The 19,098-nt window shown below is 65.7% G+C and overlaps 3 protein-coding genes across 12 annotated transcripts; 2 read left to right on the top strand and 1 right to left on the bottom strand.

Moving 5' to 3' along the window:
• The first annotated feature begins 41 nt into the window (after positions 1 to 41).
• Positions 42 to 5,516, top strand: MUC1 (mucin 1, cell surface associated). 7 transcript variants are annotated; one of them, XM_086694886.1, is made up of 12 exons: positions 42 to 174; positions 1,537 to 1,594; positions 2,064 to 2,142; positions 2,239 to 2,286; positions 2,404 to 2,643; positions 2,959 to 3,018; positions 3,067 to 3,418; positions 3,517 to 3,572; positions 3,725 to 3,858; positions 3,961 to 4,082; positions 4,166 to 4,315; positions 5,157 to 5,516. In XM_086694886.1, the coding sequence occupies exons 1-12, from the start codon at positions 52 to 54 to the stop codon at positions 5,223 to 5,225; spliced, it is 1,491 nt and encodes a 496-aa protein (XP_086551012.1). In that variant the 5' UTR covers positions 42 to 51; the 3' UTR covers positions 5,226 to 5,516. The 7 variants fall into 7 exon arrangements, with proteins under 7 accessions (XP_086551012.1, XP_086551011.1, XP_086551013.1 ...); XM_086694885.1 differs by having other exon boundaries at positions 2,959 to 3,418; XM_086694887.1 differs by lacking the exon at positions 2,959 to 3,018 and having other exon boundaries at positions 2,404 to 2,667; positions 3,103 to 3,418.
• An 835-nt stretch (positions 5,517 to 6,351) lies between these two features.
• On the bottom strand, positions 6,352 to 15,978 carry TRIM46 (tripartite motif containing 46). Of its 4 annotated transcripts, none has more exons than XM_086694678.1 (10): positions 15,335 to 15,978; positions 13,679 to 13,940; positions 13,082 to 13,425; positions 12,266 to 12,409; positions 12,062 to 12,157; positions 11,164 to 11,417; positions 10,732 to 10,853; positions 9,449 to 9,751; positions 8,406 to 8,703; positions 6,352 to 7,462 (listed from the first exon to the last, which is right to left on the bottom strand). In XM_086694678.1, exons 1-10 carry the CDS (start codon positions 15,647 to 15,649, stop codon positions 7,069 to 7,071), a joined length of 2,532 nt encoding a protein of 843 aa, XP_086550804.1. In that variant the 5' UTR covers positions 15,650 to 15,978; the 3' UTR covers positions 6,352 to 7,068. The 4 variants fall into 4 exon arrangements, with proteins under 4 accessions (XP_086550804.1, XP_086550805.1, XP_086550806.1 ...); XM_086694679.1 differs by lacking the exon at positions 15,335 to 15,978 and adding an exon at positions 14,713 to 14,810; XM_086694680.1 differs by lacking the exon at positions 15,335 to 15,978 and adding an exon at positions 14,430 to 14,530.
• A 27-nt stretch (positions 15,979 to 16,005) lies between these two features.
• On the top strand, positions 16,006 to 18,513 carry KRTCAP2 (keratinocyte associated protein 2). Its single transcript, XM_086694683.1, has 5 exons — positions 16,006 to 16,157; positions 16,418 to 16,572; positions 16,669 to 16,732; positions 18,114 to 18,180; positions 18,361 to 18,513. Exons 1-5 carry the CDS (start codon positions 16,070 to 16,072, stop codon positions 18,479 to 18,481), a joined length of 495 nt encoding a protein of 164 aa, XP_086550809.1. The 5' UTR covers positions 16,006 to 16,069; the 3' UTR covers positions 18,482 to 18,513.
• The last annotated feature ends 585 nt before the right edge of the window (positions 18,514 to 19,098 follow it).

Raw genomic sequence — 19,098 nt, 5'->3', positions numbered from 1 at the left:
TGGCTGTTGCCTGGCAACGCCGGGGCAGCAGTTTTGGGACCGCCCACCTAGATGCTCGCGCCTTCTCGGGCGGCCGGGCGGGGGGCTTCCGCGCCCCTCGGGCCTCCGCGCGTAGCCGCGGCCCCGCTTCCTTGCACCCCGCCGCCCCGAGGGGTTGTGAAAGCTCCTTTTCCAGTCTGTACCCGCGGCGACTGGGAACGGTTTTCCTAATGGGGGCGTAGCTGGCGGGGGGGGAGGTAACCTCTGGGGGGGGGCCGACCCCCACGCTCCACGTGCGCGGCGCCCCAGCGTTTGCGCCCTTCGTTCTTCTCGCCACCCCCCCCCCCGCCCAATCACGCACCCCCCCCATACAGTCCCCGGGTCACACCGTGTGCCTGTCCACCCCCAATGCCACTGTCGGCCCCCAAATACCCTTCGGTTGCCCCACCTACTCTCTGCCGCCCACATGCGTCACTAACCTGCCCCGTTTCCCCTCCCACATTCCGCTGTCCTCTCCCACATATTTGGGTGCCCCTTCCTCGTACCTCGGGACCCCACCCACTGAGCGCCGTCTCCTCCAGACGCCGCCCCCACGCGCCCCGGGGTCCCCCTCTTGCCGCCAGCCCCTCCCGTCGGTGGAGCGGAGCGTCCCTGCCCTCCGCGTCTGAGCCCCAGACCTGCGCGCCCGGCCCCTCGGGCCGCCCTCGGGCACGCCGCCCCCTCCGGCCAACGGGGCGCCCGGGGATCCCCGCGCGCTGCCGCCAGGGGGCAGGAGAGCCCCGCCCGCCGCGAGCCGGAGCCCCGGGCAGGAGAGACCCCGGGGTGCCGCGGAGCCCAGGTTTCGGTCCGCGTCCAGTGGGACTTCTTCCCCGCCCCCTCCTCGGGAGGCAGCCAAGGCGGGAACGCCGGCCCTGGAAAGCCCGGCAGGGGCGGGGACTGTGGGTTTCGGTGGATCTGCGCGCGGAACCCTGAAGGGAGCGGCGATTCCGGGAAGTGGCGGGGGGAGGGGGTCCAAAAAACTGGCCCCGGGCCCCCCTTTCTCGAGCCTTCTCGTACCCCCCCCGCCAAGCCCCCACGGTGGGGCTTCAGGGGGCCCACTGAGAATGGGGCGCGGGGTGAGGGACGCGAGGGTGAGCTTCCTCGGCCCGCGGTCCGGGACCCTAACCCGGCCCACTTCCTCTGCCCCTTTTCTCACCTCGGCTGTTGCCCGGAGGCCAAAACTAGAGCCGAGGAGGAGGAGGCCCAGGTCCTCGGTTCCCCCCCCCCCCCCCCCCCCCCCGCTCCTCTTCTGGAGCCGGGCAGTGGCCGGTGATGGGAGCACCCGCGGGATGTCAGAGGGTGGAGTGATCGGAGCCCACGTACCCCACCTGAGGGGCCAGGAACGGTTGGGGAGGAGGAGGAAGAGGTAGGAGGTAGGGAAAGGGGGAGGGGGCGGGGTTTTGTCACCTGTCACCTGCTCCGGCCGAGCCTAGGGCGGGCCGGGGACCGGTATAAAGCAGCAGGCGCCACCTCACACGCAGCTCCTTCCCGAGTGTGTTCCGCCCCCTCCCCACCCAGCTCACCACCACCATGACGCCGCGCTTCCTGGCCCCTTGCTTCCTCCTGCTCCTTACAGGTGAGGGGCACAGCCGGGGAGGGGGCTGCCTTGCTCGTGTGGTCTTCTCAGCGTTTGCGTCAGGTCTCTTTCCTCGCAGATGGCATCCCCGGGGGCGGCCTGGTCTGTGCCAGAATACAGGAGGGCGGCCAAGGACAGACAAGAGCCCGCCCCTCGCCCCTGGGGAGAGCTGGTGCCAGGGGCATAGAAAGACCTGAAGAGAAGTCTGGGGAGGTGTGGGGGGGGGTGGGGGGGGGGGTCAGGAGACATAGATCTTAGGAGCAGAGAAATGGACAGCTAGGAGCAGGGGTGTGGGGGGAGAGGGAGGTTGCCAGCCAGGAAGGAGGAGGAGGGCCCGACCAGGATTTGCCCCACTCCGAATCTTCCCGTGCCATTGCTTCTCAGGAGGCCGAAGGATGTCTTTCCTCCTTGTTCTGATTTGACCCCAACCCAGACCTGTCCCCTCAACCTCTTACACTTATCACTGCAGCCCAGGACACCGCTGGCACCTCGTCCCTGACCATCAGCCCTACCTCAAGCTCGGCCTCCGCCCCAGGACTCCCTGACACCTCGCCCCTGACCACCACTGACAGGTCGTCCCTGACCACCACTGACACCTTGTCCTCGACCACCACTGACTCCCCGTCCCCGACCACCACTGACACCTCATCCCTGACCACCAATGACACCTTGTCCTCGACCACCACTCACACCTTGTCCTTGACCACCACTGACACGTCGTCCCCGACCACCACTGACATGTCCCTGACCACCAGCGACACCTTGTCCTCGGCCACCACTCACACCTTGTCCCCGACCACCACTGACACGTCGTCCCCGACCACCAATGACACCACGTCCTCGACCACCACTGACTCCCCGTCCCCGACCACCACTGACACCTCATCCCTGACCACCAACGACACCTTGTCCTCGGCCACCACTCACACCTTGTCCCCGACCACCACTGACACGTCGTCCCTGACCACCAATGACACCACGTCCCTGACCACCAATGACACCTTGTCCTCGACCACCACTGACTCCCCGTCCCCGACCACCACTGACACCTCATCCCTGACCACCAATGACACCTTGTCCTCGGCCACCACTCACACCTTGTCCCCGACCACCACTGACATGTCCCTGACCACCAATGACACCACGTCCCTGACCACCAATGACACCTTGTCCTCGGCCACCACTGACACCTTGTCCCCGACCACCACTGACACGTTGTCCCCGACCACCACTGACATGTCCCTGACCACCAATGACACCACGTCCCTGACCACCAATGACACCTTGTCCTCAACCACCACTGACTCCTCGCCCCTGACCACCACTCACACCTTGTCCCCGACCACCACTGACATGTCCCTGACTACCAATGACACCACGTCCCTGACCACCAACGACACCTTGTCCTCGGCCACCACTGACACCTTGTCCCCGACCACCACTCACACCTTGTCCCCGACCACCACTGACACGTCGTCCCTGACCACCAATGACACCACGTCCCCTACCACCAACGACACCTTGTCCCCGACCACCACTGACATGTCGTCCCCGACCGCCAATGACACCACGTCCCTGACCACCGCTGGCACCTCATCCTTCACCAGCAGCCCCGCCAGCCACAGCGCCAGGACCACCACCAGCGCCACTAACCACAGTGTGGAGCCCGTCACCTCCTCCAATCATAAGACTTCTCCCCAGTTGTCCATTAGGATCTCCTTTTTCTTCCTGTCCTTTTCCATTTTGAACCTTCAGTTTAACTCTTGTCTGGAAGATCCCAACACCGGCTACTACCAGGAGCTGCAGAGAAACATTTCTGAGTGGGTGAGTGGCTATTTTTTCTCTGTCGTGCTCACCCAGCAGCAGCCCCAAAACCGCCTGAACGGTTTGCATCAAGCCTTAATCCCGCCCCTCTCACCCAGTTTTTGCAGGTTTATAATCAGGAAGATTTTCTGGGCCTCTCCAACATCAAGTTCAGGTACAATTCCGGGCGTGGGCCCTGTGGGGAGGGTGGAAGTTGCCGCCACTGTGGGGAGGGCTGGCGCACTCACAGCCCCGGGGCGGGGGCGGGGGGGGATTGCTGGCCCGGACGCTGGGACTCCTGGCTGAGTTCTCTTTCCCCGGGAGCAGGCCAGGATCTGTGGTGGTAGAATGCACCCTGGCCTTCCGACAGGGCACCACCGATGCCCTCAACGTGAGGACACAGCTTGACGAGCACAGAGCAGAAGCAGCCAGATACAACATGTCCATCTCGAGTGTCCGTGGTGAGGCCCCCGCCTCCGGGCTCCTGCCCTTCTTCCCCAGAGTGCTGGGAGGGGAGGGCCACCTCCCTGGGACAGTATTTTGACCGCTGCTTTTCCTCGTAGTACGTGACGCGTCATTTCCTTCCGCTGCTGGGTCCGGGTCTGGGGTACCCGGCTGGGGCATCGCCCTGCTGGTGCTGGTGTGTGTCCTGCTGGCACTGGCCATCGTCTATCTCGTTGTCCTGGTGAGTGTGTGGCCTCCAGCCCTGACCACAGCTGCCCCGCTGGAGGGAACTCCACGGCCCCCCCTGACACCCTGTTTCCCCAGACCGTGCGTCAGTGCCGCCGGAAGAACTGTGGGCAGCTGGACCTCTTTCCGCCCCGCGATGCCTATCACCCTATGAGCGAGTACCCCACCTACCATACCCACGGGCGCTACATCCCCCCTGGGAGTACCAGACGCAGCCCCTATGAGGAGGTGAGGGTGGGGCTCGCGGTGCCCGGAGAACTTGGAAGGGAAAGGTGGTGCGGAGGACGCGGCACAGGGCCCGGCGAGCGTGGGGTCAGAGGTCAGAGGAGGCCTGGGGAGGGGACCTTGGGAGGAAGGGGACCTCCAGGGAGAGGGTCCGGCGTCTCCAGCTAGCGTTCCCTGCCGTGCCGAACGGGGATCTCGGACATGAAAGGGGTGAGGCTCCGTGCCCAGGGGAGCCCTTCCCGCGGGGACTCACAAGGGAAGAGGCACCTGTGCCCCGCCTCCCCTCCAGGCTCCTGACAGTGGAGAGTAGATTGAGAAAGGCTGGCAGGAACGTGGGCTAAGACGTCTCGCCAGGCGAGCCTGGGCGCCACGGGCCTCTGGCCTCTGGAGGAAGCAAGGACCCCTCCTCCCCCTCTGGTCACCTGGCCTTTCTCTCCAGGGCCTGGTAAATAATTACTCGGGCCACCTGGGGCTGGAACGCCACTCCAGGTGGGGGAGGGGAGCTTCCTTCCCTTGGCCCTGTTTTCCTTCGCCCGCGGACTTCCTTCCCCCAGTTTTACGGAGACACGCATACACCCGCCGGGGCTGCAGGCACAGAGGATGGAAGGAGAAGGGAGCAGTAGGGGAGGGCAGGGGGGCTGCTGAGAGCCCAGGGGAGGGAGTGAAGGGGAGCGGAGGGAGGAGGAGAGGCCCCTGTTTACGGTCACCTGGCTGCCAGCGGGGCGGCAGGTGTTTTTCCAATTAACCCTTCCAGAGTTAGTGAGAGTCTCGGGCCTGTTACCCCGCCTGGGGTGGGACCCGCAGCCCCGGGAGGCGCTCTCAGCCGGCGTCTCCCCCCACCCAGGTCTCCGCGGGCAACGGCGGCGGCAGCCTCGCTTACACGAACCCGGCGGCCACCTCTGCTGACTTGTAGGGCGTGTTGCCTGCCTGCGTCCAGCCGGTGCCAGCTGCCTCCCCCGGGCTCCTTGCTGCCAGGCCTCTCCTCTCAGCTCCGTCCCGGGCTGGTGAGCTGGCAGTTCAGCTCGGGCCACTCACAGGCCCCACCACGTCCCCTCACCGGCCTGGGCCCTGCCGAAACCCATTGGAGCCCCTTGGGGACAAGCCTGGGACAGTGGCTCCCAGGAAAACAGGCCCAGAGAGCCCTGAGAGGGAAGTTAGCCCCAGAATGTGGCTGAATAAAACGTGGACCCCCTCTGTGCTGCCACCTTGGGATCTGTCGTCTGTGGCCCCTCGTGACCCTCTGTGACCCGTAGATGGGGGCGCCGAATGTGGGGAGGGGACCTGGAAGGGGTCTTTGCAGGGGGTGGGGGGGGGGAAGAAGGCAAGAGGTGGGGTTCATCTGGAAAGCAGGAGGCGTGGTGAGGAGACGACATTGGGGTGCCGGTCACCTCTTCCCATCCCTGACGGCGCAGGAGGAAGGAGGAAACGAAACCGAGGCGGCTCCGAGGCTGGCGTGACCCGGCTCCACCTGCACCCGCGGCTGTCCTCGCCCCTTTCCTGGGCTGGGGGCTGGTGGCGGCCACACCCTCGCCTCCCCTTGGCCCTGTGCCCCTGGCGGCTCTATTCTTAGCGTCCCGGGGTGTGAAGTAAGCCCCTGGGCCGCGATAACGCAGGCAGAGTCAACACGGCCACCACGATAAGCTGCATCAGATCCCAGATCCGGAGGTGCTGGCGCCAGGCCCGGCCCCCTCCCTGGCCAGCGGGGTCGACTCCAGGCGCCCCGGGAATGGGGAAGTGGTTCTGCTTCCCTGACCCCTTCGGGCCCAGGCACGGGGCCTGCCCTCTCGCCACATCCCCTGGGGCCCTGGGCCCCCGCCGGGCCGGCAGCCACCAGGACGGCGGGTCCCCTGAAGGCCGCCGTCAGCCTGGGCCTGAGCGGGAGCCGGTGTGGCGGGAGGCCCAGAGCACCCGGCCAGGGACCTCCTTCCCTCGGGCCCCGGGTCCGCCCAGCACCCCTGCTCTGAGCCACGGTGCTGCACCCCGGTCCTTTCCGTCTGCTACGCCCAGCACAGGAAACAAAGGAATAGAAGGCAGAGATGTGCCGGCATCACAGTTTATTGTTTATAAACCATGAAAATAACAGCTGTTGTTCGGCACGGGCCGGGCAGTGCCCACTGCAGGGGGGCAGCGGCGGACCCCAGAGGCCTTGCCTAGCCCAACCCACGGGGGACACCCAACCTCAGCTGGGGCCCCACGGGAGACTTGGCACGTTGGCGTGGGTGTGGGACAGGGTAAAGCATGCAAGAGGGAGACGGGATACAGGCATGCGGCCGAGGGGCGTGGGGACCCCAACGACTAAAGCAGGACGACGGGGCCCCCTTCCCCTCACCAGGGAGCGCCTGGGCAGTGTCTGGCCAAAAAAGCCTGCCCACCCCAAGGCTGTAGTTGAGGACTGACGGGGCAGGGAGCTGGGCAGGGCAGAGTGCAGAGGGCAGACTGGGGATCATGCCCAGAGTTCCAGATGCTTCCCTCCCCGGCAGCCGGGGGAGAGGCACGGGACAGGGATGGGGAAGGGGGCCCCTCCGTGACTCGGGTAAGATGCCAAGGGCAGGGTGTGGGGCAGAGACTCGGCGGGGGCTGGAGGGAATGAGGGATATCTAGAAAGGTGAGCAGAGGAGAGTTCCCTGGTGGAGGGAAGGCCCCAGGAATACACAGACATCGGGTAAGGGGCCAGAGGGCACGGCCGGAGGAGCGTGAGGGGGAAGCTGCCGGAGGCATAACCCGGCTCCAGCAGGCCTGGGGGGGCAGGGCCCGGGTCAGTCCAGCTTGGCAAAGCCCCCGATGGTGACCTTCCTCTCAGGCTTGGTGCCCACGGGCTCCTGCAGTTGGACGGCACCGCCCCCGATGAAGCAGAAGGCAGGGCACACGGGCCCCGAGCAGTCCAGGGGGCACTCCAGGAGCCCGCGGAAGGACACGGCGTCCAGGAAAGAAACTCGGCCCCGCTCGTAGTCCAGGCAGATGCCCAGGCGGGGCGGCAGGGGCACGGTGCAGCTGGCCGCGGGGCCGTCCCGCCCCGTCAGCCCCGCGTTGGAGCTGGCCCCCGACCCCAGCAGGATCTTGCCCATGCCGATGGTCAGGAAGGCGAAAGGTGGCGAAGCCTCCACGGTGGCGTCCTCGGCACCGCTGTCGTGTCCGCTGTCCGGGTCGTACCTGCGGGAGCCGGTGGGTGGGAAGGTGTTGGGAGCGGAGGGGGGGAAGTGGGGCGGGCGGGGGGGGCGGCGAGGGCTGGCTGAGACACAAGGGGTGGGGTGGGGCCGAGGGCTGAGACGGTGAGAGGACGGGATGTCGGGGAGTGAGTGGTTGAAAGGATCGACTTGGGACGCATCGCAGACACAGGGGTTAGAATATGGGGCGGGGGGGGGTCTGAGTCCACGAGGAAAGCGGTATCGAAGGGCAAGGACGTTGGCACGAGAGGTAGGGGAGAAGGAGGTGAGGATCAGGCACCATGAGGAGGCAGGAGACAGGAAGGGGTGAGGAGAGCAATGGGGGAGGGGCATCACGCCGGCAAGGAGCTCGAGGAGGGTTTGAGGGGGTTGAGACGGCTTAGTGACCGAGGGGCTGGGGAGAGAAAGGCTGTCGGGAAGGCAGGTGTTGGGAGAGAGCTGGGGTGGAGGGGTGTGGGATGGGGGTGCATTTCAGAGAAATGGGGTGTTTAGGGACAGTGCGGGGAGAAAGGGTTCGGGGAGGCACACGCGTGGGGGACGTTAAGCAGGGCGCTGGCAATAGGGGGGGTGGAGATGGCAACGTCAAGGGAAGGATTTTAGGATGTTGAAAACAGACGTGGTGAAGGAGGTCCTGGGAAGAGTGGGTTTTGTGGAGACAGCACGTTGGAAACGGCGTTGGGAGATGCAGAGGCCGGACAGGTGGCCTGGTGGGCCTGAGGGACAGGTGGAAGCAGGTGGACGGCCCCTCTCCCCACATCCCTTTCCAAGCAACACACTCCTCCGAAAAGCAAGCCTCCAAGCCCCTTGGGCGGAGCCCACGCCGGGCTCGGCCCCGGGTCCCTGCTCCCGATCTCCTGCTGCCACCCCGTCCTGGGCCCGGCTCCCCCACCCAGGGCCCCCACACCCCGTCCCTCCCCGAGAGGCCTGACCTGGGGCTGACCACATCGGGGGCTCCCTGGAAGCTCTCCTGAAGCTTGCTCTCCAGCCCGACGCCCACCTTGACCAGGTAGGAGGCTGGGTCCACGGCACAGGCCCAGTAGCTGCGGCCCTGGGTCACAGCCACGTCTCCCAGGACCACGTCCACGCTCAGGTGGCAGCCGGTGAGCAGCCGCTCAGCAGCCAGCAGCAGGGGCAGCCCGGGAACACTCCGCACCGCTCGCTGGTCCTTGCTGATGGCCAGACGCTCTCGGCTCGTGCCCCAGCGGCCGTCGAGGAAGAAGTGCAGGACTGCAGCGGGGGAGGGAGACAAAGAAAGGGCTTCAGGGACAAACACAGGCCTTGGGGGACACTGGGGGGTTTCAGGACATGGAACAAGCTGCTGAGGGCTGGGCGGGGGCTCTGGGGACCAGGGCCTGGAGGACCACCATCGGGGGCATGAGGGGAAAAAAGGGGGCATCCCAAATGGGCTTGGGACCCCAAGAAGAGTTTTAGGAGTGACTAGTGGGTCCAGACACCGGTCTCCCAGTTGGCCTGCAGCGCCTCCTCCTGGCCCTCTCCTGTGGCCGCGCCCCCCCCCCCCAGAGCCCCCACTGCCGCTCCGTCCCAGCTGTGACACCCCCCCTCCCCACCGACCCACGCCTTCCAGCCCACGCTCTGGTGCTCACACCCGGCCCTTACACCCCACTTGGGTGGTGATGCTCCTGGATTCCGCCCGCGCCCCAGGGGCCAGACCGTTTTCTGGAGAGTCACTGCCCTCACACTTACTACTGGGAACGGACCTCAGTCCCTTCTCACAGCAACAATACTGCTATTGTCCCTACGGAAGAGACACCCGAAGTTCAGAGAGGACAAATAGCTTGCCCAAAGCCACAGCTGGCAAGAGGCAGAGCGGGCGTCTGAACCCAGGTGGTCCAGCCCCAGAGCTGGCGCGCGGCCCGCTGTGCCGTCTCGCCGGCCGTCGGTGGCCTCAGTGGGTCCCCGCGTACCCTGCGCGCCTCGAAGGCCGCACTGTGCCCAGCCGGGCGCCGCTCACCGGGTGCGGGGGGCGTGTGCAGGTGCACGTCTTCGCTGTACTCGCCATAGCCGGCCTTGTTGCAGCCCCGCACGCGCAGCACGTACACGGAGCCCGTGTCGGGGTTCTCGAGCAGGGCGCTGGTGCCCCTCACCTCCTCCCGCCGCTGCCAGCGGGTGGGGCCCGGCTGGGCGGGCACATCGGTGCGCCGGAACTCGATGGTGTAGTGCCAGGCGGGTGGCGAGTGGGGGGGCAGTCGCCAGCACAGGAATATCTGGTCGTAGGCGAAGGTGCGCTGGGTGTCGATGACGGGAGCCTCGGGCACTGTGGGAAGAGACAGAGGGGGTCAGTGGGGGCCTGGTCAGCGGCCTGGCCTGGAGGGCGGGCGAGGGAAGGGGAAGCAGCGGGGGCCGGGGGGGTGAGTGTGGGTGAGGGGGAGCTGCGGAGAAGGCCGTCTGGGGGCCGGGGGCCGGGCAGGGGGCGGGCAGGGCACAGCCCAGGGGAGAGACGGGCGTGGACGGGGCAGGGGGCAGGGGGCCTCGTGCCCGTCCCGGCCTGCCGTTCTCTCACTCTGGCCTTAGGTCAGTTGCTTCCCTTTTCTGGGCCTCAGTTTCCTCCTCTGTCAAGAAAGGTATTAGACCAGACGGGGACCCTTCTTTCTATGACCTCGTTTATTCTACGGATAAAGAAGGGCCCAGGGGAAAGGCAGACAGAGGCCACTGGAACCCAGGCTAAAGGGCACGGACAGGAGGAGGGGGCAGGGCGGGAGGGAGACAGACGCGAGGGCCAGCAAGCCAGAGAGCAGGGGCCGGGAGGGGGCGAGTGAGAGCCCGACAGCAGCAGGAGACCAGGGTCAAGGGGAAGAGGAGGCAAGTAGAGAGGGCGAGGGTCCGGAGAACAAAAGGTCAGAGGGCAGGGATTAGGCAGGAGCCCAAGGCAGGCAGAGAGAGAGAGACAGAGGGCGCTGGAGGGGGAGGACCAAGAAGGAAGCAGGGGTGGGTGGCCGAGCTGTGTGGGGGCGGCAGGGCAGGGCCCCCGGGGCAGGGCCGCTGACTTGCCTGGGGTGCTCCGGAGCGGAGTCCGCGGTGGCCACAGCCTACAAACAAAGAGAGGGAGAAGCAGCGCTGAGCGCGGTGTGGCCGGGCGGGCGGGCGGGCGGCGGCGGCGGGGAGGGGCGGCTAGGCCGGGCTGGGCGGGAGGCCGGGACGTCCCCGGTGGGCGCTGCCCCCCCGGGCCCGCTGCTGGGGGTGGGGGGGAGACGGGGGAGGGCTCTAATGGGGCACGGGGCCTGGCCACCTCCTTACCTCGCAGGAAGTTAAGCTCTGTCAGCAGCTTCATCTCACGCCCCACGTCCAGCTGACAGTGTCGGAAGGAGGAGCTGGCGGCCGGCCGGAAGGTCTGCAGGGCCTCCGTGGCCCGGGCAATCCTGCGACGGGGGCGGGCAAGGGTCAGGCACGGCCCTCCGGGCCGCCGCCCTTCCCCTCCGCCCGGCCCTGCCTGTCCCTAGAGCCTCGGCCCCTGCCGTGGGTCTCCTCCTGTCCCCGCAGGCGAGCTGGGTACCAGTTGGGCCCGGTGTTAAAGCCCGGGGACCCGTCTGTCCACCGGGCAGCACCTCGCACGCTGTCCCCGACACTGGCCGCACCCCTGCGTCTGTCCAGGGGGCTGCACCTCGCATGCCGTCCTCGACACTGGCCGCACCCCTGCGCCCCCGCGCCCTGGGCCGCGCCCCCGGGTACCTGTTGTGCAGCTGCTTGGCTGCTTGCACAAAGCAGGGCTGGTCTGTTTCCTTAAGAACCTCCTGGGCATAGCCCACCAGGCCTGAGCCATCCAGTAGGCTCCGGTGCTCCTGGATCTGGGCGCCGAGACGGGCCAGGCGCTCCTGCTGGCACTCCTCAATGGCCTGGAGCAGCGATGCCCGCTTCTCCTCCAGCACAGCCCCCAGCCCCCGCACCAGCTGGGACACCTCCTCCTTGGCCTGCTGGCCACTCACCTGCCCAGAGAGCAACACTCACTATCTTCCTCTAGGAGGCGGCACGTGTGCCTGCCTCCTGGGGCGCCACACCGGGGCCGGGACCACGGCAGATCTGGGGAAACCCTACCCGCCCGTTCCAACAGAGCCAGGCTCGCGTCTCCAAAGACCCCGCGGACACCCACACGGGTTTAACTTCTGAAGCTTTGTGCTGACCTTCCCGGATGCCCACACCACAACCCTGAGCCCTTAAGGAGTCCCCCAAACAAGAGAGGCCACGACTGCACTAATGTCCACCGGCCTCCGCCCCTTCCTTATTGTCTATCCCCACGTCGGCCGATTCGAGCCATCTGCCAGAAAGTGTCAGAGGTGTGTGCCATCCTCCGCAGCAGCCGAGCCTGAGGGCATCTGAGCTATGTCTCCGGGGCTTTCCAAGCTCTCCCTGTCCTGGGTGACCGCCACCCTGTCCCCACTGTAGCCCCAGGTACAGCCTCGTCTGGGGCACCCATGTCCCAGCCAACCTGGCTTAACCAGAACCCCAACACATCCCTGGACCCCACATGGGCCTCCTGAGCTGGCAAGCAGGTGATCGGGCCATGCCCATGCACACCCCCCCTCTGGACTCGCCGGCGGGGCCCAGGGCCCACCTCCATGCCCTCCCTCACCTCAGTGTGCCTCACGGTCTCCTCCAGCTCACAGATCTGGGTCTGTACCGTGTCCTGGTTTCCCAGGATGTATGTCAGGCTCTTTGTCAGCTTGTCCTGAGGGGGAAGAAAGAGGTGGGCATCATGCCTAGCTCGGCAGAGGCCAGCATGTAGGAGGAGGTGCCAGAAGGCGTGAGTGTGGGCTGAGCGAGGCAGAGTCCTCACCTTGAGGGCCTGGTAGGCGCTGAGCACCGGTGTGATCTTGTGCCCACCGTGGGTGCGCCTCACCCGGCAGAGCTGGCACACCAGCCGCTGGCACGTCTTGCAGTAATGGGTCACCTCTTCCTTGTGGTCTGGGCACATCAGGCCCTAGGGACAGAGAGAGCAGTGACGGAGTCAGCCGACGGCGGGCTTGGTGGGGCTGACCGACCACCCAAGCGCTTGGCCCTGCCTCTCCACGGCCCTGTGGGGGAGCCCGGCTGGGGTGCTCCACAGTGCCACCTGGTGGTGCACACTGGCACCAAAGGGAGCCTGGCCTGCACCAGGTCTTCCCCTAGCTCCGCCCTCCCCTCTACCTCCGGATGCGTGCTAATAGCAATAATAACGATAATTAATCTTCGCCTTGCGGTTAATAATTAACCTTGCCCATCTTGTTCACTGCCCTATCCCCGGCGCACCAGAATAGCACCTAGGCACCAGGCTTGATAAATATTTACTTAGCGAACGCGTGAACGCAGACAGATCTTTTCAGCCTACAGGTAACTTTCACAAACACTATCTCATGTGATCCCTTCCACAACCCTCAGGGCATGGGGATGGCAGGGCAGATGTTATCGTTCTCATTCAGCAGACAGGATGGAGGCTGGACGATGTTTAAAGACTCGTCCGGTGCCTTTTTGCTGTTGTTGTTACGGAAAGACGAGCCCGGCAGAGGCGAACCTCCACCCACCTCCTTTCGCGAGCCCACAGACCCGGGCTCGCCCCCCACCGTGCGGCACCACCGTGTCCCTCCCTCCGCAGGCTCTTCGAGGGCTGGCTCACCTTGGGGCGGAAGGAGAGGGTGGGCAGCGTGGGCTCGTGCTGGGCCTTCTGGGTGCCCCAGGGGTGGAAGAGCTTGAAGCACTCGTTGCAAAAGGTGGCTCGGCACTCGGTGCAGCCCTTGGTGGCCTCTAGTGGCGGGGGCTTGCACAGCTGGCACAGGATGGCGCCGCCCACACTCACGCTCTGGCGGTACCGCTCTACCACGCGCTCGAGGGTCAGGTTCCGGAACAGCCCTGCCAGGCCCCGCTCCCCCAGATCCACATCGCCCTGGCAGGCTGGGCACGGGAACATGATCACCTGGGGGTGCAGGGCACCTCGCTTCCGCCCGGGGTACGTCCCAAAGCCTGTGGAAGTGCAGGGAGGTAGGGAGGTGAGCATTTCGGCCGGCCGAGGGGCAGGGAGTCTGCTCCGTGGAAAAAAAAAAAAGACTTTTTATTGTGCCAGAGCTCAGCTCGCATTACAGCCTGTATGAACCGTCTCCTCATCCCCCGCAAGACAGACAGATGCCTCTGACCAGCGACGGAGGTTTCCATCTTCCCCATCTTCCCCGTGCACACCCCAGCGTCCCCACCCCCGGTCCCCGGGACCCAGCCCCACCTGACTTAAGCAGCCGATCCAAGCGGTCCGGCTTGGGGAGAGTTCTGCGCCCGAGGCGGGGACTCCGGGTGGAAGGGGTGGAGGCAGGAGAGGTGGGCTCGGAGCTGGGGTCCCCACCGTGGCCTATATAGCCCTGCTGGCCCAGCACCTCCCGGGCACAGGCCTGGCACACGTTGTGGGTACAGGGCAGCACCAGTGGCTGCTTGTACATCTCTTGACACACCGGACACAGCAGCTCTCTCTCCATGTTCTTCATGCTTGTCTGTGGAGACAGCAGGAGGCCGGCTCAGAGCACGACACCGGGCACATCTCCACAGGCCTCTCAGCCTCTCAGCTGCCCTCAGAAACCCACGGGGTCTCGAGCAGGGGCAAGAAGACGAGCTGCCTAAGGCTTTTCCCCAGCACCGGCCGGGCCTGGTTCATACACCTTCCCGGCTCTGTCGCCTGCCTCTCCTGCTCTGGCACAGAGCTAAAGCCCACGGATGGGAGGGGGGGGCGGGTTGGAGCGCCAGCCTCCCCCAGCCTCTAGCCCCGCCCCTCTCGCTCCCCCTGCGGGGGAGCTGGGCCCGCAGCCCCTCTCCCCTGGCCATTGCCCGCCTCCCCCCACCTCTGGGCCGCCAGCTGCTCTCAAGGACACCGCCCATTCTGCAGCTCGGTGCGGACCCCCGCCCCCTTCGGGGGCACCCCCCTCCGCCCCGGCGTGACTCCTCCCTATAGCCAGGCGCCACTCGCTCTCCATCCTCCCGCTCACCGCGTCCATCATCTTGCCGCGGCTCGGCCCGCGGCCGCCCCAGGCTCCATTCCCCAGCCTTCATTTCCCCACCCGGCTCCTCGGGTCGGCGAGACGAGCCCATTCCCTTCGCCCCCGCCCGTCCGGCCCTCCCGCCCCCTCCCCCTCCCCCTGACTAGCCCCAACCCCCTCCCCAGGCGACGGGGAGCCCAGCTCCCGCCTACTTGCCCCCTCCCCACCGGAAGTACCCCTCCCTTTTTTGGTGGAGGGGGTCCTCAAGCTATGCCCCACCCCCCCGCCTCACCTTGGTCCCTCTCTTCGCAGCCATCCCGGTCAGGGGCGCAGCTGACACAAAGGAGGGAGGGACAGGCAGGGAGGGGGAAGGAAGTGGTGGGGGGGGCAGGGTTGGCACCGCCCCTGGGAGAGCCGGGCACGGGTTGCCATGACAACCGCGGGCTCCGAGGCAGCCCTGAGTGGGGGCGCGGTGGGGTGGGGTCTCGCCGAAGGGTCCAAATTTGGAACTGCACCGTGGGGCGGCTCCTTCATCGCCCCTCACCTAGCCTCAGTTTTCTTGGAAAACATCCGAGCTCACACACGCCCCCTCCTCGTAGCGTACAGAGCCCCAGCCCTGGTGCACTGCCGGCGGGCACCCCAGCCCAGCCGCTGCATCCGGGCGGCTCCTGGTTCCTCATACCCCAGCAGATGGACGCCACCTCACTCACCTCCGGGCTGCCTCCGGGCTTACCCTCTCCAACCTGCACCCCGAACCTCCCGGTCCCCTCTGACCTCCCCAGGCCCCTGCCTGCATCCCGGCATCTTGCCTCATCTCCACCTGTTCAAGGTCCCGGCCGGCCCCGGACCCCTGCGCCCTCCCCCCCCCCCCCCCCCCCCCCCCGTCCTCTCCCCTCGACCCCACAGTAACTCACACTGATGCGGACCAGCGCGTCCATGATGGAAGTGAAGGTCTGCATGTCCTCACCCTCAGCCATGGCCTTACCATGCCCGCCCGCCCCCGGGTGCCCGATCCCGGCTGCGGCTGCGAACCCCGGGCTTAATGCGGGAGCCCGGTGGGGGTGTGGGGAGGGGTGGGGGTGAGATGTCACTGCGCATGCTCCAGAGACAGCCTCGAACAGCGCCCGTCGAGGTAGGAGGTGGGAAATAGTTCTCCCCACGTGGTCCTCGGAAGACGGGGTGGGGGGTGGGGGGTGGGTAACATGGAATGGCATTGGAGGGGGAGCCATTTCTTATGTTGCCATTCTTCGTTGGCTCCGTAGTCTTACTTATATAAAGCGGGAGGAGAGTTTCAGAGAAAGACGGGCTCCAGAACGGGAGGACCAGATTTTGGTTTGGGCAAGAGTCCACGGGAGATGTCCAGCCAGCGATCATGGCGTAGGGAGGTGTGAGGAACGGGCACTGGAGACGACATAAATGGCAAAGAAGACACACGTGGGCTAGAGGCTAGGGGCCACGGGCCCAGCAGCTTGCGCCAAGAGGCAGCAGACGCTCGGGGTGCGGGGAAGGGCCGGGGACCAGGGCGGTGGCCACGGCCCCTCCTGGACGCAATATTTCCTCCCTGCCGGCAGGGGGCGCTGCGGCCAGGCGCCTAGAGGGAGCGCGGGGAAGACGTGGGGGGGAAGCGAGCCCGCGGGCCGGGCTGACGCATGCGCACGGCCGGCCGCCCCGGTTCGGCTCCATCCGCTCTCGGCTCGGCCCGAGGCGTCCACTGGACCGGAGGGCAGGACGTGATGGGTAACGGCGCCGGCGGGATCCCCCCCCCCCCCGACGGACGAGTGTGGTGGGGTGGGGGCGGCCCGGCTGTGGCGGTCCTCTGCCCGCAGAGCTGACGTGTCCTGGGCCCCAGGGGCGGGAGGGCTCGGGCGCCCGGGGCGGGGACGCCGGGGGTCGCGAGGGGGCGCGGGGCCCGGGGTGGGGCGGGGAAGCGGCTGTGGCCGCGGCCGGGGGCCGGGCCGAGCCCGACTCGGCGCCTCCTGTGGTCGCCGCCCCTCCAGCCGTGGGTACGGGCACCTCGCTGGCGCTCTCCTCCCTCCTGTCCCTGCTGCTGTTCGCCGGGATGCAGATGTACAGCCGCCAGCTGGCCTCCACCGAGTGGCTCACCATCCAGGGGGGCCTGCTGGGCTCGGGCCTCTTCGTCTTCTCTCTCACCGTATCCTTCCTGCGCGGCGGGGGGCGGGGGGGGGGGAGGAGGCGGCCTCGCGGCTCTGCCGGGTCTTTCGTCCCACCCTTAACTCCCTGGGCCCAGGCCTTCAACAACCTGGAGAATCTGGTCTTTGGCAAAGGATTCCAAGCCAAGATCTTCCCCGAGAGTAAGTGCGAACCGGGGGTGGGGGTGGGGGCTGTGAGTGAGCCCTCTGCTCTAACCTCCCCCAGCAGGGGACTGACCTCCCTCCCAGGCGCTCAGTTGGTCCGAGCTGCGTAAGGGAGCTGTGCTTGCTGAGGCTGTCGGAGGCGCTGACGCTCCCGGAACACGTCCTCTAGCTCGTGGAGGAGCTGGAAGGGAAGGCCGGAAAGCGCGAAACTTCGTTACCTTTGGGCCACTTCCCCGGGGAGGTCTGAGGACAGGGCGCGCGCCTTGCCTACGTCCTTGGGGACGGGCTTTGTTCCCCCCAGAGGAAGGAACAGGACTGACTCTATGAGGGGTTCTGATGTGAAGTTGAGCCGGTGTTGGTGGATTCTGTGTATTTAACCCGATCGTCAATAGCTTAAGTGTTAGAGCCTCCAGGTTTCACCTCAGCAGCGACCCTGACCGAGTTAGAATAAACGTGAGATCGTTTCCTGTTTGAAATGTACGTGTTATTGCTTGAGCAATGGAGAATTGATGATTTCGCTATTTATGCAGAATTAAGTTCACAAAGCAAATCAGACGTCGAGGCCGGGTCACCTAAGGAGTGTCACAAGCTTGAAAGTGACAGCACAGGCCGCCTCTTGTGGAGCCTTCCTCCCGTAGAACAGAGACCTGGTTTCTGCACCCTTCTCAGGGCCTTGCTCTCTCCACTCAGCCCTGTTGCAGTCTCCCCCAGCTCCTTCCCTCCTGCAGCCTCAAGCCTTCGGAGGTTTTGTTTCCATGTGTTCTGTCTTCCTGTGCTTCGGAAAGAGACCTTTGTCGTGGGGCAGGGCTCTTGGCCTTCTTGTCCTACGCTGCCCTCCCCAGCTGGGCGGTCGGTGTTTGCCCTTCCTTTCTACCCTCTCACTTTCTCTCCAGTCCTACTCCGGATGCCCCGGAGACCCTTTCCTGCTTCCGTGGGCGTGGGTGTCCAGACCCTCTGCCCTCCAACCTGTGTCCGGGGACCGAGGCCCTCAGCTTCCACCGCTGGACAGCCAGTTGAGTGAATCAACCCTTAGTGGCTGGCTTTTGTGGCAAAGGCCTCAGCCTCTTTCCCAAACAGCAGCAAACCTTGCCCTTCAGATGCTCCTGTCACTTTTCCTTTTCCTTTATATTGGAAGAAAGCCAGGGTAGGGAAGTTAAGTGACATTTGTGACAGAGCTGGTAAGGAGCATGCGTCTCCTACCTCCATGTCCCAGGCATCATTAAGGGCGTCCGAAGTCCTCCTGCCAGTGTCATGCCAACTCCCTCCAGGCAGGCCCCCCAAGATTCAGAGCGCCCCTGGTGTCTCCTAGAATGCACTTAGGAACGCTTGGTGTTTCCCACTCCGACCAGCACCCTCCTTTGCCCTCTTGCCTCCCCAGTTCTTCTCTGCCTCCTGTTGGCTCTCTTTGCATCCGGCCTCATTCACCGTGTCTGTGTCACCACCTGGTAAGTGCCTCGCAGCTGGGTAAGGGGCGCAGCGTGCTTCCCCCTCCCTCCTTTCCCCTTCCCCACTTCCCCAAACCTGATCCAGGATTCTTTCCCTGCTGCCGCCGCCCGCCTGCCCGAGGAGGCACCAGGCTGGCCGGATGCCCGCCGGCGCCGTGACTTTCCTGTCTTCCCCCGCAGCTTCATTTTCTCCATGGTTGGCCTGTACTACATCAACAAGATCTCCTCCACGCTGTACCAGGCAACAGCTCCAGTCCTCGCCCCGGCCAAGGTCACGGGGAAGGGCAAAAAGAGAAACTGACCCTGCGTGTCCAATAAAGTTGATTCTTTGTAGTTCTGTGAGCCGTGATCCACCGCGAGCCTCTCGTGCCATCCCCGCACACGCGGGCTGCCGTGGCAGGCCGATACCCGTGCTCTCCAGCCATGGGGGTGGCGGGGCTTCTTCCTCTAAGGTTCCTTTTTAGCGGGTGTTTATCGAGCACCGTCCGCGCCAAACGCTTTGCGAGGCGCTGGAGCGGCGCGTGCTCGTGCGAAAGTCTCCTCGTGGAAGTGAAGTGCACGAGTGACCCGCTGTGTTGACCTGTCGGGAGAGGGGTCGGGGTTTGAGCGCAGGAAGCCTTCCTGGCCCGTCAGGACGGGACTAGATCTTGGAACGGGAACGAGGGAAGGAAAGGCCCCTCGCCCCTGCGACACCTCTGGGGGCTTCGTTACTCTGACTACCCACCCTGAGCAAACAGGGCCCCTGCCCCTCCTCCAAGTCCTCAGAAGGGAATTCTCTACCGATGTTGTCCTCCCGGCCCCGTCTGTGAAATGCCAGTGTGGACGTTTGTCCGTGTTTGGAGACTCCTGAGGTTGATCACCGCCCATCCTCTTTGTCCCGGTGCCTTCATTTCTCTCCTGTCTTGCAGCCGAGGTAGG

The sequence above is a fragment of the Puma concolor genome, chromosome E4 (assembly GCF_028749965.1).
Source record: "Puma concolor isolate L17-30 chromosome E4, mPumCon1.1.hap2, whole genome shotgun sequence".
NCBI classification, from domain to species: Eukaryota; Metazoa; Chordata; class Mammalia; order Carnivora; family Felidae; genus Puma; species Puma concolor.
Note: the sequence above shows the minus strand (reverse complement) of the source record. Positions and strands in the feature narration are given on the sequence as shown.